At 33.4% G+C, this 17217-nt stretch overlaps 1 protein-coding gene across 3 annotated transcripts in view; it reads right to left on the reverse strand.

Annotated features, from left to right (window-relative positions):
* The window catches only part of DACH1 (dachshund family transcription factor 1), a 502642-nt gene that overhangs the window by 128290 nt on the left and 357135 nt on the right, over positions 1 to 17217 (reverse strand). For 2 of the 3 annotated variants that reach the window (XM_069066775.1, XM_069066776.1), the window contains 2 exons: positions 9897 to 10032; positions 5918 to 6052 (listed from right to left, as the gene is read on the reverse strand). In XM_069066775.1, the coding sequence (XP_068922876.1) occupies positions 5918 to 6052; positions 9897 to 10032 (271 nt within the window). Of the gene's footprint in view, positions 1 to 5917; positions 6056 to 9896; positions 10033 to 17217 lie in introns of all 3 variants that reach the window. The other variant, XM_069066774.1, reaches the window with a different exon arrangement.

Consider the following 17217-nt stretch of genomic DNA (forward strand, 5'->3'; position numbering starts at 1 on the left):
TCTCCACCTCATTTTATAGATGGAAAACTGAGGCAGACAGGATTAAATGATTTGCCCACAATCACACAGCTTGTAAGAGTCTAAGGCCAGATTTGAACTAAGGAAGTTGAGTCTTTTTTATTCCAGGACCAGCATTCTGTCCATTATATGACATAACTGCTACACACAAAGAAAAAAAATGCCCTTCTTCCAGGTAAAACTCTACAGATTCATCCCCCACTGATGAAAGAAATAGGTTATTGGAAACAAAATCATTCAATTAACAAGCATTTATTTATCAACGAGCACCTACCATATGACAAGCACAGTGTGATGCAGATACAAAAAAAAAAGAAAAAAAAATCCCCATTCTCAAGGATCTTACATCCTGTAAAATTCAAGCAAGCAGCAGTCAGCGTTGCTCTTACTTGAATAGTAACTTCATACAAGTAATATCAATTAATTTTTAGGATCATAGATAAAGAGCTGGAAGATACTTCAGAAGCCATCTACTACAACCCTCTTCCTTTTACACATAAGGAAACGTAGGCTTTGGAGGGTTAAGTGCTTTGCACAAGATTTAAAAGGACAAATAGTATGATGCCCCCAAATGAAACAAATTACCAAATAGTAATTTCATTCACCTAATAAAGAGGCATCTGGGTGGAATAATGGATAGACTACTGGACTTCTGGTCAAGAAGCCTCAAATCCAAATCCTCCACCAAACATCTACTAGCTGGATGGCCATGAGCAAGTCATTTAACATTTGCCAGCCTCAATTTCTTCATCTGTAAAATGGGCATAACATCCCTACCTCACAAAGCTGTTGGAAAGATCAAATGAGGTAACTTATCTAAAATACTTTGTAAATTCATTTAAATATTCTTCTTTTTGTTTTTGCAAATATAGTTTCAGTAATCAGGATAAAAACATTTCTGTTGGAATTTATTCATTTGTTATGTAAACAAAATCAATAGATATCTTTTAAGCATAATAATAAGTTGACATAAGAAGTAAAAATGAAACTTATCTTGAGATAATGCAAGCTGAGAAAAAAAAATCAGAACTTGCTTATATAAGCAAAGAAAAGCTGAGCAAGAAATCAGGTATGAGTCTGCAAAAGTATAAATCAATGCCAAAGACAGCCATCATAGGGGCTAAATACTGAAAGAATACCTCAAAAAATATGGTATTGATGGAACTTGTTCAGAAAAATCATGTCTTAACAGTAAATGCCTGCAATCCATGATAATATAAAAGGAAAAGCTAGAAGAACATGCCAAGCACCTAAAGAAAGGGTGCACCTCCTCTAAAGAAGGGGCAAATTGGAAATGGAGCAGGTCAAAGGTCCTGGGCAAGTCAGTAGTGGGACCAGACCTAGGAGAAGCCCTTGCACTTATCGGCTAAGTCATTTAGGAGGTCTATTCTTTCAGATACATAAATAAACAAACATAAATAATTAAACAAAAACAAAACATAATGTAGGTATATTTGGGATGTTAAATAAGGTTAATCATCTTAAATTCATTCTTCTTTCTCTCAGGTGAGATGATAATATTACATGATGTATACTTTTTCATAGATTAACTCTTCTTTTCATATTTATATTTCCGTTATACTTTAATTAAATCTCTGTAGGCTCAAAACCCTTTTTTCCCCTAAAAAATGAGGGATAGTCAAAGTTTATTCACCAGTTAGTATTTTAGAATTCTAATGGCTGCAATTAAAGTCTTTCAGAAGATGAAGTAATTTAAATATGTTTCAGAACAAAAGCAAGTTAATATATAAAATTAGGGAAAAAATTCAAAGCTTAAAATTTTCTGATGGTTAACATTCTGTACAACATTGACTCCGTGAATGAAAATGACCTTCCAGATTCTTTTTAGGCATTCATGTTTTCTCAAGAATTATGTCCTTTTGAATGATTTCAGATGGCAAGCCAGCAAATGCAAGTTCAATCCCAGAATGGAACACATATAAAAATAATTTCTATATAAATGTCTGTGAATGAAATAAATTATTTTCATACATATATGTTTAGTAAGAAAGTTACTAGATTGATATAAAGACATGATAAATGGCATAATAGATAAGAGATTTTTAAAAATTAGGGTACTTTAGATATGTTATCAATATATGCCATTAATACAGTGGGCCAAAATATAGAAAGTACTAGAAGTTTGGGGGAAAGAGGGAAAAGAAAGAACACTGACCTTAAGAATTGCTGTGCTGAGACTGAAATCATCTTAATTTCATATTTCTTTTGTTTCTTAAAAACTACCAGATTATCAACTCTTCAAGGACAGAAGTAGTATCATTTTCCTTTGCATATTCTTCTTTTATTATAATGTAGTATGTAGACAGTATTCACAGAATAAATTATTCATTGATTTAGAGACGGAAGGCACCTTCAAGGTCTAACCCTACATTTTGCAGTTATGGAAACTGAGGCCCAGAGAGGTTAATTGACTGCCTAAGATCAATGCAGGCAGTAAACAGCAAAGCCAGTATATGAATACAGGTCCTGCCACTCCAAATGGAAGGGCACAAGCTAGATTGGGTCTCTCATGAATATGGAACAGATACTACTAGAAACAAGTATATCATTCCCTTACTATATTAAAATACCCTTGCCTACATGTCCTTCCTAAATAGTCCAGAACTATGTTCAATTTTATTCAATAGACTAATGGGAAGAGCCCACAGAACTATTTGAGTTTTATGGAGAGCAATATTGGCAATTCAGAAAAACTTCATAAATACTTGAATGACAAAATCATTTAAAAACTGTTCTAATTGTTTCTTTTAGTAAGAGGATCAGCTGAGGGCTATCTAAATGACAGGCAGCATGATCTGATCAAAGTAAAGGAATACCTTAGATCTCTGCTGATGGCAGAATTTATGAGTGGGACTAAACATTATCTTTTTTACTTTTTCCCTCAGTTTTAATTAGTCTTAAATTTGGCCTGTCACAAGTATCTTTTCCTTCACTGTTTGATACTGTCAGATAAAACTGCTTGCAAGGAGGAAATGGGATAAGTTTGGAGTATGTGGGACTAGTAAGAATAGATCCAAAAAAAGAGCGAGTATTTGATGAATGCACAGTTGCCATCACTAAGCACCCCCAAAGTGATACAATCATATACATACATAATACACACACATATATTATTTTATGTAATTCTGACAATTCTGAGTTTTTTTTTTTACTAAATTAGTAACTTGTTTACTTTCCAGTATAAAAGAATATATCTCCGTTGATTGGTTGAGGTTGGAAAACAATGGATCACTTAGTCTACACTATTGGGAGAGCTGGACACCTCTTGGTGAGGTCTCATCACTGCTTGGGAGCAGGCTTAATACAACCCAGAGTAGGTGTTCTGACCATATTCTTTGATTTGAAATAAATAAATTATTGGATTAGTTTCTTAAACACAGATTGTGTGTCTTCCTCTTACAGACAGAACTGAACTGTTTTAAACTTATCAGAATCCTGCAGCAACTCTTAATTTCTTAAGATCTTTAATCAACACATATATTCTGGAGTTTTAAAAATCTTTTTCTCAAGGACATAATTGTAGATAAGATTTTTCCATAAGATTTATTGAAGTTATATTCTTTGTCCTCTTTGTCACAACCCTCTTCTATGCTTTTTCCATGCTCAGATGCTCATAGCATCCATGTTGCCAAACCAGAACAGCCTGTGCCATGCACAAATCTATTTCATATCTTTTATACATGACTACTGAAAACTGAACTCTTCTGTGTAGCTTTCAATGATTATGCAAGGTTTGATCCCAATACAACAGTAAATTCAATTCTATCAACCTGCCACCCTTAACAACTATAACTTTATGAGTTTTTGAATATGTATACACATAGTGGGTCTATGTATATCATCTGCTAGAAAATATAAGATAGAAATTTCAATTTAGAGGGCCAAGTAGCCAAATCCCACATTGTCTTTCCATTTTAGGTTATGTTATTAAATGTTTGATTTTATTTTGTTTATTACTTCAATGAATTCAGAAAAATTATCATCTTTTTTTATTTGCTTCAAAAGAAGAAATAACTCATTTCATTTTAAAAGAAATATGTTGTTATGTAGTTATACATCATAGAGTATGATGAAATGAGGAGGTAAAATTGAATACCACTTAGACAGCAATAAGAGAGCTAGGTGGTACAGTAGATAGTGTTCCAGCCCAGGAGTGAAGAAGACTCAACTTCCTAAGTTCAAGTCTGATCTCAGACACTTACTAGCTGGGTGATCCTCAGCAAGTCACTTGACCTGGTTTGCCTCATTTTCTTCACCTGTAAAATGATCTGGAGAAGGAAATGGCAAACCACTCCATTATCTCTGCCAAGAAACCCCTAAGTATGGTCACAAAGAGTCAGACATGACTGAAATGATTCAACAGTAATGATGGCGATGTGGAAATGCACAGTGGGTTTTATGAAGGCAAAGAACAAAGAAGGCCTAAAGTACAGCATCGTGTATGGCTCAAAAACAATGTAAGTTGGTCAAGTGGCCAGAATGAGAGATAGTTGATGGATAAACTGTTTCACTGTTATGCTCGTGATTCCAAGAGAAAGAAGGAAATGCAATTATTATATTGAAGACTCCTCTGGAGAAATTCTGGCAACACATTGTCAACAGTCACATAAAAGTAAGTAGGCATGAAAAGGTTTAATCTACACCATTAGAGGAAGCACCCATGTCTAGAAGATCAAAGATCTATTTTCATATTTGAATATCCTTTCTCCAAAACTACGTTCCAAAGAATTGATATTCATAATCCTTCACAATTGGTACTCATCCTCTAACCACTCCCATATTTAAAATTATGAGCAATTTTTTGAAGGCAATAATAGATAATTTTATTTTTAAACTATGTGGTTAATAATGCCAAATGAAATTGTGAAGTTTGCCGAAGGCATTTGCCTCGGCCACAAGAGATGTATGTAGTGCAGAATCCAGATGGAAACAGTGTGGACCTCATTGATGGTGAAAACCTCTAAATGAGAGGTTTAACCCTGAGATCTGTGAGTTTATATTTTAAAAAAGATGTTTAGAAAACTGTATTTCAATTTTAACATAATTAATTTCCTTTACAATCATATGTATTTTATTTAAGAAATAAAAACATTATTTTAAGAGGCTCTGCTAGGTTCACTTGACAAAGGGTTCTATGATACACAAAAACATTATGTACCTCTGCTGTAGATAACCCTGTTTGTTCAAGAAATTGTACTGACTTAGTTGAACTCTAGAACAACATTGTAGACCATCTCAAATAAAATCCAAAAGCACACAAAAATTTGACAACTAACCTCAAGAAAAAAGGCGGGGGAGGGTAAATGGGAATGGAATGAAGAATTACTATTTTCCAGATTATGATAAAAAAATTGGATAAGTAACCCATTTCATCAGTATATATTTCTTGCATAGATACCAAGGATGAACAAAGAATGAGTCCCTGAATAGGAAGAAGAGAAAATACCAGATTGCATTTGGGAAGCCATGCATTATGTTGAATGACTCCAAGCTTCTCTCTGAAACAAAAGTCCATAATTCTACATTTCTAAGAAAGATATGTGGTTTAGTATTATAAATGGCAATGACAATACCTGCCTTTTTATATTCTGACAATTAAAAGGTATTTGACAATACCCTTTAAGAAAAATAATGTGTGCATGTAAACAGTTATAATAAATATAAAATATTCTAAATTCATGAAAGTTATGAAAAGTAAGATGAAACTATTTTAGAATGAGACCACATAGAGAAGGTATCCCCCAAACTATCCTATCATTGGAAGACAGTTATCTTTTGTCATTATGCTATCAACTTTATCTTATGTTATTTGTTGAAATCGGTGACATGAACTTAACTTTTGTGACTGAGGAATACAAGAGTAGAACATTAGTATTACCTTTTTCAATGTGTATCCTTTTAGATTCATGGCCAAGATCATGGCCAGCCAGATCCCCCTCTTTTGGACCAGGTAACACATTTGGTGATAAACCCATCAACATCTGGTTCATGGATAGCCCATTCTGATGGACAGCTGCTGGTACAAAACAAAACATATATACACATATACACGGCGATACTATTAATAACACACAGTGTTCCATTTACAATAATTAAACTTTGTTTATATAAAAGGGAAACCCTATCTTCTATCACTTAAGTACTTTTAATTTTCTATTCTATTTTGATTACCTTTATACTTTTCCAAATGAGATATTCAAGTTTCACTTTACATTAATACCTTATTAACTCTAGGGTATCATTTAATATTTTAGAGTACTATTTAGCTCATTGAGTTGGCAACTTAATGTATAGTACTTTTTTTTGAAAAACTAAATGCAGTTTTCAGAGATGTTCAATGAACAAGGAAGAAAATCTTTTCTTTGATAAGAAATCTTATTTTTCAAAAATTATGTATAGGTAAAAATGTTCATACCCCAAAGAATATGTATGCATTAAATACACATTGAATGAAAAAACAAGAGTTCCTTCATTATACATAAAACAATAGAAAGTACTCTGAACTATTAGGATAATGAATCAGGTGACATAAATATCCATCTAATTTAGATTATCCCATCAATGAAGATACTTAACAGATTGTCAATCTTGAAGACTTCATGGAATGACTCTACCATTTTTTTGGTTATTCATGTTATAATCTTCAAATTAAGACTTCAAATTAAGTGAGGAGGACCTGACCTCAAATCCACTCTCAAACACTTAACACTTTACTAGCAGTGTGACCATGGGTAAGTCAATTAACCCCAAGTGTCCTGGGCCCCTTCAAAAATCTTCAAAAGCTTCCTTCAAATATCAAAATTAAGTTTTCTTAGTAAATTAATATTTTATTCTACTTTTTGCCTAGATGTCCTTACTGCATAAGGGATAAGTGAAAAATGAAATAAAACAATTCTGATTTCTTGTAAGAAAATTGTATGTATTCCTTTAGAATAACTCTATAAATTTAAGAAAATTCCATTTTCATAAAATAGACTGGGATCAAGTTCGTTCTATAGAGAAATGTTACTGGAAAATACAGAAATAGGAAATTTCTGTTTTACTGAAAAAAATATTGCTTTTGAATTATTATGATAAATAAAACACAGTAGTCTTTTTCACCTTTTTAAGATTTAGTGTAGGGGTGGCTAGGTGGCACAGTGAATAAAGCACTGGCCCTGAAGTCAGGAGGACCTGAACTCAAATCCACTCTCAGACACTTAACACTTTACTAGCAGTGTGACTGTGGGTAAGTCAATTAACCCCAAGTGTCCTGGCCCCCCTCCAAAAAGCAAAAAAATAATAAAAAAGGAATTAGTGTGGCTTAAAATCTCCCCACAGATTACATGATTACATAAGATTACATAAATTACATGATTACACAGATTACATAAAAATTCAAATCTACTATGCTTTCTCTCCCTAAATTTGGCATTTCTATAGAAATGATGTGATGTAAAAATGATATGTTTTGCTCTTCAGTATTTGCTAACAATCTTATCCTTATAAGGACACTTGAAAGTTAATCATATAGTCACCAAGGGTATTTCTACATCAGCTGCTACCCATAACACAGCATCATGAGATCACAGAAGTAGAGCCATCAAGTTTAACACACTCATTTTGCAGATGAGAAAGCTGAGGGCTGGAGAGTTTAAAAGTCTTACCCTTGACCACACAGCTACTACTCAATGTGGGATTTCGAAATGGAAGTTTAAAAAATTCCATAACAGTAGTGAATGCTGAATTTCAAGAAAGTAAAAGTAGATTTGTATCTGGCTATTATTTTAAAATTAACAATCCAGATTTAATTATTTCTACAATAACTAAAAATATATTCGAAAAGATTCCATTGCAGATATTGAATTGCATATCATTTAATTTTAAAGATACACATAGAAAACTTTCATCTTGAAAAATTCATTTTCTTTTTGTTCAGTTGTTTCAGCTGTGTCCAGTTCTTTGTTGCTCCACTTGTGATTTTCTTGGCAAAGATAATGGAGCAGTTTGCCATTTCCTTCTCTGGTTCATTTTTACAAATGAGGAAACTGAGGCAAACAGGGTTAAGTGATTTCCCAGGGTAATACAACCAGGAATAGTCTGAGGTCAAATTTGGACTTGGGTCTTCCTGACTTCAGGCCCATTTCTCTATTCACCATGCTACCTAGATGCTCTCAAAAATGCATCAGTGTGTGTTTGTGTGTGTATTTGAATAGTTATGTATGTATCTACATATCTACATAGATTGTTTATATGGTTTATATAGTGTGCTTAGAATATATATGTATGCAATATTATGTATAGTATATATTACATATTATATATCTATGTTTATAGATATACTATGTAGAGTCATACATACCTATTCATATGGGTATCAGCAGGGGTATGATGGTAAATATTTAACAACCAGCTTCTCCCACCAACAAAAAAAAATTATGGAGAACACACTTTTAACTATAATTTTCATATTGACATTTCCTCCATCATTTTCTTAGGTTTGGACAACCATTAAAATAATATGATTTGTAGAGTTTACTGATTTCCAATATGTAAATGGTCACACTGAAAATTTGAGATGGTACATGTGTGTGTGTGTATGAAATGTAATTCAAATGACATTACTTCATATGCCCATTTCTTGTTTGTTGAGAAATCATATTTCTCTTTAGAAAACATTTCTCTTAAGAAAACATGTTTTTTTTCTCATAAGAAAAACAATGTATGGAAATAATTGTATAGTAAAAAGAGTTATCAGTTTTGAGTCAGAGAGTTTGAATTTGAATCCTGACTCTACCTGTGTGTGACTCAGGACAAATCACTTATAAACTTTTCTGGCCCTCAGTTTCCTAATCTATAAGATGAGGAGGTTGGATGAAGTGAATCTCTGAGATTCCTTTCCAGTTCAAAATCCATGATCTCTGTATGTAACAAAAAATTATATACTCTAAGTCTAAATAGAATGTATGTTAGTGTCAATGGACTAATAAGTTCATTTGTTTAAGGGAGAAAAAAATCAGTGAAATTAGTCAAGGATAAAATGTGGAGATAAGTAAGTGCTCCTTGACATGGAGAAAAACATTCACTGTTGGTTAAACATTTCACTCTTCAACTACTTTGTTCTAATCTTATATCTTTGGAGATATTTCTGGGACATTGGATGAACTGTGCCATTTGCCTGCCATGGGTCTGGGTTTCTGGAGGCTGGCATGGCCACACATCAGTATAGCCCAAGATTGATTCCATATTACACAATTAAGGTAATATTTTAAAGGTAAATATTTAAAGCAAATATTTTAAAATCTACCTTGATAGAATGAATCACTGAAACCCACAGCTAATTTTAACCTTAGTCAATAAATTCCAAACTCTCCAACTTGTAATAGTCTTTCAAGACTAACAAAAAGTAAAACTCATCATTTGGAATTCTATTTTTTCCATTCCCCAAGACTTCCCCTCTTTGGGGGAATTTAATGAAGAATTTGAAGTGGCCCAATGATTGGCTGTAGGCTACCTGAGGAATCAAAATAAGGGTATGTACTATGCCCAACTTGGACAGTCAGATACTGAATAACTGAGAGCTGTGTTCCCTTCAAAAACTAATCTGGAAGGTTACTTTCCATCTCAAGCACTGTTTCATAGCTCACAGCTTTATGTGTGGTGTTACAGAGTGGGAGTTTATATCAAAAACTGTTAATGTAGCATCATACCTTAGGATATTGCAAACTGGGAAACATAATGTTGAGAGATGGCTCTTGCTACAGAGCTTCAGAACATGATACATCTGAGATCTATTTGGAATGAGGGCATTTTGATTAGAAAAGCCAGCTGAACCTAATAAAGTTTAAAATGGTGACAAGGAAAAGTAGGTGACCTACGGATTCTATCAGAAGAACTCTCGGTCCGTGCAGGGGAGCTAGACACGCTGCTGCTTCGGTGAGATGATGGATGACTGCCAGGTCTTCGACCCTCTTCAAGGGAGGGGGCAGGGGAAGGACTGTCTGGAACACGTTCCTATACCCCCACAGGAAGAAAATAATAATAATAAGTTAAATACAATAGCTCTCTTGTCTATTGAATGCTGCTTTCTTTTTCTAATACAGTAGAAACATAATGTTAAGGCAAAGAAAAGGATTATTTTTGTTTACATTCTGCTTCATTTAAAACATCCCCACTTATCTTGAGCTTTTCTCAGGATACAAACAATGAACCCACAAAAGCCACACAAAAGAGAAGAATAGTCAGATAACATGCATCCGGAAAAGTTGCATGGGTATACACTACCATGGCAATGGCAAACGTTAGCTATAGCCTGAATCCTCAATTTGGAGAAAATGGGGCCCAAATAAGAGGACCAAAAATATCTGAATTGTACACCATTAGGCCACAATGAATGAATACAGCAAAGTGGGCTTCAGTACTAAAGAATTATCCTTTTTAAAGAAGTCTATGAATGGAGCTATTATAGTCTGCTGTGTCAATGAGTATCTGAGGACTATTTAGCACATAGATTATTAATGTGATAGACCAAAATAATGGCAGACGAGTTAACATTTATTCCATCACTACTTTACTATCCAAACATTCGAAAGCCACATTTTTTAGTACCCTGCGAACCCTACACTACTCATTTACACACATTTTTTTTCACAGAATTTCAGTGTGGGAAGGGACTTCAGTAGAAAACTAATCCAATCTATAAGGAAAAAGAATCCCCACCAGCAGGAATCACAGACATACATACAACTTTGAAAAATTGAACATATTATATACTTTGAAGGCAAAGGCAAGCTTTGCATAATGGAGGTTAACAATACTACACACAAAGCTTTGTGTATCATGCTCTCCTTCTGTTCTACTAAGTATATGTAATTTAAAGTTTGTAAACCTCCGAATAAAAATGAGATAAAAAGAGAAACAAAGAATATTCACTTTATTCCACTCAGAGTACTAGACAAGCAACCTTTGTCTGACGACCTTCAATGGAGGGAACCCCACCATTTTCTAAAGAAGCCCATTCCATATTTGGATTGCTCTGATTGTTAGGAAGTTTTTCCTTATATCAAGCCTAATTTTGCCTCTCTAAAACTTCTGCTCATTACTCTTAACTCTACTCTTTGGGGCCAAACAGAGCAATCCTAACAATTAGAGAATTGTCTTTTCATATGATAGCCTTTCAATTACCTGAAGACAGCTCTCATGTCCTCCTTGAGTTTTCTATTGTCCATCCAGGCTAAAAATAACCAGTTGCATTAAACCAATCTTTTGTCTCATTCTGGTTCTTAACTAATTCTGAGGGTAGCCAAAACCACTTTTAATTCTGTTTATTTAGGAGGGCTATAAATAAATAATCCAAAGACCAAATGTGAACTAGAACAAAACAAAATCTCTGGTGAATAAAGGAAAAGAAGTGAAAGAAGGGAAAATTGTGTGAATGGAGCTAATATATTTTATAGAATTAAAACTTTTATCACAGAGTCAATGTAGACTGTGATTCTTTTTTACTATTTATTTTGGTTACCATAAGTAATTTTTATTAGAAAAAAAAGGAAATTTTTTTTATTCCTTTCCACTTTCTTCCTCCTCATATTGCCATCATGCTCCCCTCAGCCCTTCCACAATAAGCAATGGGACTGGGTCCTGCAAATATTCAAGTAGAAAAGAATTATACACCTCTGAACATTCTCTGAGTTAAAATAAACATTAGTGCAATCAGGTTAACAGGTAGGATGACAATAATATTCCCTACTTGGAGCAATGATGTCATTTATAGATGGAACACTATTCAAGAAATCCCTCCTTTGTAAGAATGAGGAACTAAATTAATAAAAAGGAGGGTGACCTTATGAATTTTGACTTGTGAATCTACATTTTTTAAATGGTCATTAAATAGGTATAAAATTAAAAGCTAATTAAAGAGTAGGGCAGACATACAATCAGACATTAAAACTAGACAATGAATGGACAAAATGCTTCTGAAACATACATATGAATATATAAATATATATGTATATGAGTGTATATATACACACATACAAAAGCACATGGCTTATATAATGGCTACTTATATAAAGTCTGCTTTATGTAGGCTTTATAAAGACTTTATAAAGGCTACTATATAAAGTCTCATCCAGTTCTAAATCTGTGAACCTCTGTGAGCAGTTTGAAGTACAAATCTTTACTGTTGTACTTGTTGTTTTCCTAGCATTGGACTCGGAGTTATAAGAACTAGATAGTATGAAAAAAAAAGCATTTCTCATGTGACTAATGTATATACACTGAACACTGTTATGTGCTTCACATAATATAAAGATTTTATATATATATATATATGTGTGTGTGTGTGTGTGTGTGTGTGTGTCTTCCCCACCCTCTAAGAGCACTCTAACATTATGGGAATCTAGGATAAAGTTTACTATCTAGTAATTCTTCATGCCTGGGTTTTCTAATCTACAAGATGTGAATAAGAATTTTATTACCTACCTCACATGGTGGTCAAGGAAAGTATTTTATAAATGCTATAGATTAGAATCATAGATACTTAAAAACAGAAAAGACCTTAAGAATTATCTAGATAAAAGGACATTTGATTCTCTTCTCTAATATCTCTATTAAGTGGTCATCTGGCCTTTGCTCAAAAACCTCCAAATATAGGGTACAATTGCTTCCTGAGGCAGGACAGTCTACTTTTAGACTTCTCTAATGACTAAAAGTACCTCCTCCATTTGATCCTAAATCCACCTTTCTGAAACTTCTACTCAATGCTACTAGCATTGATATCTGTGGGAAAAAAATCCCTTTTTTATTTGATTGTCTTTCACATAATAAAGAGAACAATCATATCCACTGTGCCTCTCTTTTCCCCCAAACTAAAAATCCTTAGGTTCTTCAATTGATGCTTATATGACATTGGAGGCAATGCACTACAACTGTAAAGATGATAGAATGAGTCAAGAAACCTTGGTTAGACTCTTTCCTGTCACTAACTAGATTGGTGGCCCTGCATGCATCACTTAACCAAGTTCCTCATGTGTAAAATGAGGACAGAAGTGATAATAATAGTTGTACTTCTCGTGCTATAAGGTTATGTGGGAGTTTTGTAAATGTTAAATCTTTTTTTTTTAAACTCTCACTGTTCTGTGGATGTGAACTTAATGATATTCCCAAAATGTTTGTTCAGAATTCAACAGCAAACTCCAGATGTGATATATCCAAATTTCCTACTTTGTATTGGATAACTTAAGTAAATGTGACCTAAGAAAGTGCTAGGAACCAGATATGTGATTTTATCGTAATGGGAACTCTTCTATAAGGAAATTCCTTCTAAGAATGCCCCCTTGACATCTTAAGAGCAACTTAAAGGCTTAGCAAGTTGACTAGTGCATTGAGAAGTTAAATGACTCACCATGAATCAAATACAAAGTATGTAGTAAAGATAGTATTTGAATCCAGATGTTCTTGGTTTCAAGATCAACTCTCTATTCATTGTAATACATACCTTATAAACCATTAGTTTTTTGTTTTTAACATAAAATATCTAAAATTATTTTATCATCACCGTCATTGTTATCCTCACAACCACCTTGTATAGTTTTAATGAATAGACTTTTAATAACTGGGGGGAAGTTTGTCAGGAAAGTGCACTTGTAAATCATACTACCTAAGCTTTCTCAGGTGATTAAGAGAAGCTATGGATTCCAAGGGGCAGAAGTGAGGAAAAAAAAGTGTTTGCATACAAATGACCACCTCTGCAAATGGAAAAAGTTGGGAGATGAAATGTATAAAGGAAGGGATGCTCTGATTGTTGTTAAAGGCTTTAGAAAGTGAAACAGACTACCAAAGAAGGTGGTGTGTACCTCCTTAGTCTTCAAGCAGAGAATAAATAACCACTTAAGTATGGCTATTGCAAAAAGATTAGATGGATCAGGTAGGTTCTGAGGATTCTCAGAGATCTACTTAGATCTTACTCTCTACCACTGACATTGCCCTCACTCTTCCTGTCCCTGATGCCTAGAATCTTCTCTCCCCTCTTCTCCACTTATTGTGTTCCCTGGATTCCTTCAAATACCATCTTCTACATGAAGCCTTTTCCAATTCTACTTAATTCTAGCATTTTCCTTTTCAATGCAACTCAATTCAAATGAAACTTTATTAAGTGTCCTACACTATTTCCCCTCTTTTAAGAAAATTAAGGGGCAAGTAAAATGTGGTAAGCAGAGGGTTACTAAAGGGAAGATGTTATTTAACTGTGCTAGTTACTGGTTCACTATTTTATTTAAATCTGTCCTGAATAGCATATGAAAAATGGATGCATTCTCATTAAGTTTTCCAAACAAAATAAATCAAGCATGCTAGGCTTCTAAAATGCTGAAGTTCATTAGTGCACAATGCAAACAAATGACATAAAATTATAAAAAAAAACAAGCTAATATATGAATTAAGAAAGTACAAAAATCACATCTGTACCAAAAATAGATGCATTCGATTTATGATAATTTTAAAATTTTTAAAAAGGGAAGGAGCTTGCCTCTTTTTAAAGAAAGGATTTGGCATCACCCCACCATGACTCTGAAACATAGGTTCAAACTGATTAGTTAATGTTAAAGTGTTTACAGACACCAAAGAACAATCTTCCCATGTGTGTACAGTGAAAAAGGCCATTTAGAAAATTAATGTCATCTATTTTTGAACAAGCAGACAATAACTATCAAGAGAATAATCATATGCATTAAGGTCATTATGTAAGCACATATACTACCCTCTACACACACACACACCCACACACACACACACAATCCTTTACAAAGCTAGGTTAACATTGATCTTGAGAGGTGGCATGGCAAAGTAAATAGAAAAAAGGTCTCAGAGTCTGGAAGATCTGAGTTCAAGTCCCACCTCAGACACATAGGGCCATGTGCCTCTAAACAAAACTTTTAAAGTATCAGTGACCTTGGCAACTTTCTAAATAATGCTATAAGGTGGAGAAAAGGGGTTTATCTGCCTTAGTAGATGAAGCTACTCACCATAAGCCCAATAAACTCAGATTTTTTTCTGGATTCTATTCTAATAAGAATTAACTTCAACTAATTTTATCTTTTGAAGGACATCTCTGGTATGTTTACCCAATTCAATGCAAGGACAAGCTGTAGTTCAGGAACAGATAGCTAAATAGCTAAATATATGCTTTAGCACATTTTAAAGGTGGGAATGTTTTTTTTTGAATATTCTAAATAGCCACACCACAAGGGGTCACAAGGGGAAACTCTAATATTAACTCATAATGGCTTTCTCTTTTCCACTTTACTTACAGAGTAGCAAGTGAAAGTTTGTGTACACGCACACATTTGTGTATATAAAGTGTCCTTGCCCTTGTCAAAGTTATAATGACAGATTTTCAATTTCTGAGTTATTGAAAAAGTTATTTATGATAGCAGAGTAGGACTTTGTGGGTAGAACCCTCTTTATAGCTTCTCTTCTTTTCCTTCAACTGATTATTACCTATATCATTTTATTTTAAGAACTTTTAAAAAGTATCAATAAGTGTATATGTAAAAATATTTGTAGTTCTTTCCAAGTTTAGTTCAACAAAGAGAACGTGCATTCTTGAAACAGATCAATTTCCTTTAAAGTCTTTCACTGCGAGTTCGGATTTCCTGTCATAATACATTTTACAGTGGTGCTAATGGAAGGCATGAAATTCTGATGTAACTTCGGAAGTATTTAACTCTTCACATCCAACCTAATCTTTCTTGGACTACCCCCAGTGGCAATAGTTATGCAGCTAAAAATCCATTAGCTGATTTTTAAAAACATTTTCCACATAAATTTATAAAATGCATGGCTAGTCAATACATATACTCAACTCAAAGTTCACCTTTTCTATTTTCTACATTTTTAATGATGACATAGAATAAATAGAAAATGAATCACAAAATGTCCTCAGTTAAGAATTAGGAATATAACTAGATATTTAAATATTTAAATTAAAAATAATTATTTGATTATTTTTCAAGCAGCTATATTGTTAAAGATTGTAGCATTTAATGTAGCTTTAGGCTTATTTTAATTTTGATTATCATTATTTGTCCAGAGACGAAGAATATAAATACAAATTTTAAACCATGTGTTTTAAACACATGCAAATTGTTAAGAACTTAAGCATGTTAGTATTCAATAGAAACTGTCTATAAATTGGAAAACAGCATATTTAGTCATTTCACTTAATGTATAATTTCAATCTTTGGAACATGATGCATTGTTCTTTGAAGAATTTCATTAAAGTGAAATCCAGCAAGCAAGTAAAATTTGAATACATTTGCTGCACAATAAATTAATTTATTTCAACAGCTTAATTCTTTTAAAATATTTATATGCTTGCCTTTATGGACTATAGTATAAGATGGAGAATAATGGAAACAACAAAGAATTGCTTAGAAGAGAATATCATAATTATTATTGAAACAAAACATAATGAGTTTTATTTTAACATAAGAAAAAGCAAGACGTCGTCGATGGAGGAAACTATAGAAACTGGACTTAACAGTTTATTTGCATGATAGGTTTAACCCCAAAAATGAATCTGAAGAAGGGCATAGGCAAAGGAATATTTAATTTAGCACTTCAACATGCTGCTCTATAATCCTGTATCATAAATCTACCAATCAATAAAACACAGTCTCTGGCAATTTTCCATCTTTATCAAAACTAGTCACAAATAATAAACTAAATTCAAGATGAATACCCTCTCATCCAAAAAGAGGTCAAACAAAACTAAAGGTCCTAGAATAGTAAAAGAAGAAAGCTGCATTACTCGCATGCAGGTGGAATGAAGATAGTATTACTTTTTAGGATTACTCAGTTTCAGACATGCTTCAAAGGCTGATTGTTCTAAACTTAAAGAAAGAATAAAATTTGGAGAAATGTCATAGCTTTAGAGAAACCTCCAGTTCCTTCCAAGGTTCACCTTCAGTTCCACCTCCTTTAAACATTAGTGACCACTTTCAATACTTCGTGTTTATTTTAGATGAATTCTCTATTTGCTCATCTGTTAACCATCTCTCCAGTCACCAAGACTCACAACCTGTGTGTCACCCTCTATTCCTCACTATCTCTTGTCCTTCCACATCCATTCTATTGCCAAGTTCTGAACATCCTATCTTGTTAACATCTCTCATATATATGTATCGCTTCTTTCCTCTG

This window comes from Petaurus breviceps, unplaced genomic scaffold (genome assembly GCF_028583685.1).
Source record: "Petaurus breviceps papuanus isolate PSGF00001 unplaced genomic scaffold, PetGlider_PUasm1.0 90730, whole genome shotgun sequence".
Taxonomy (NCBI): Eukaryota; Metazoa; Chordata; class Mammalia; order Diprotodontia; family Petauridae; genus Petaurus; species Petaurus breviceps.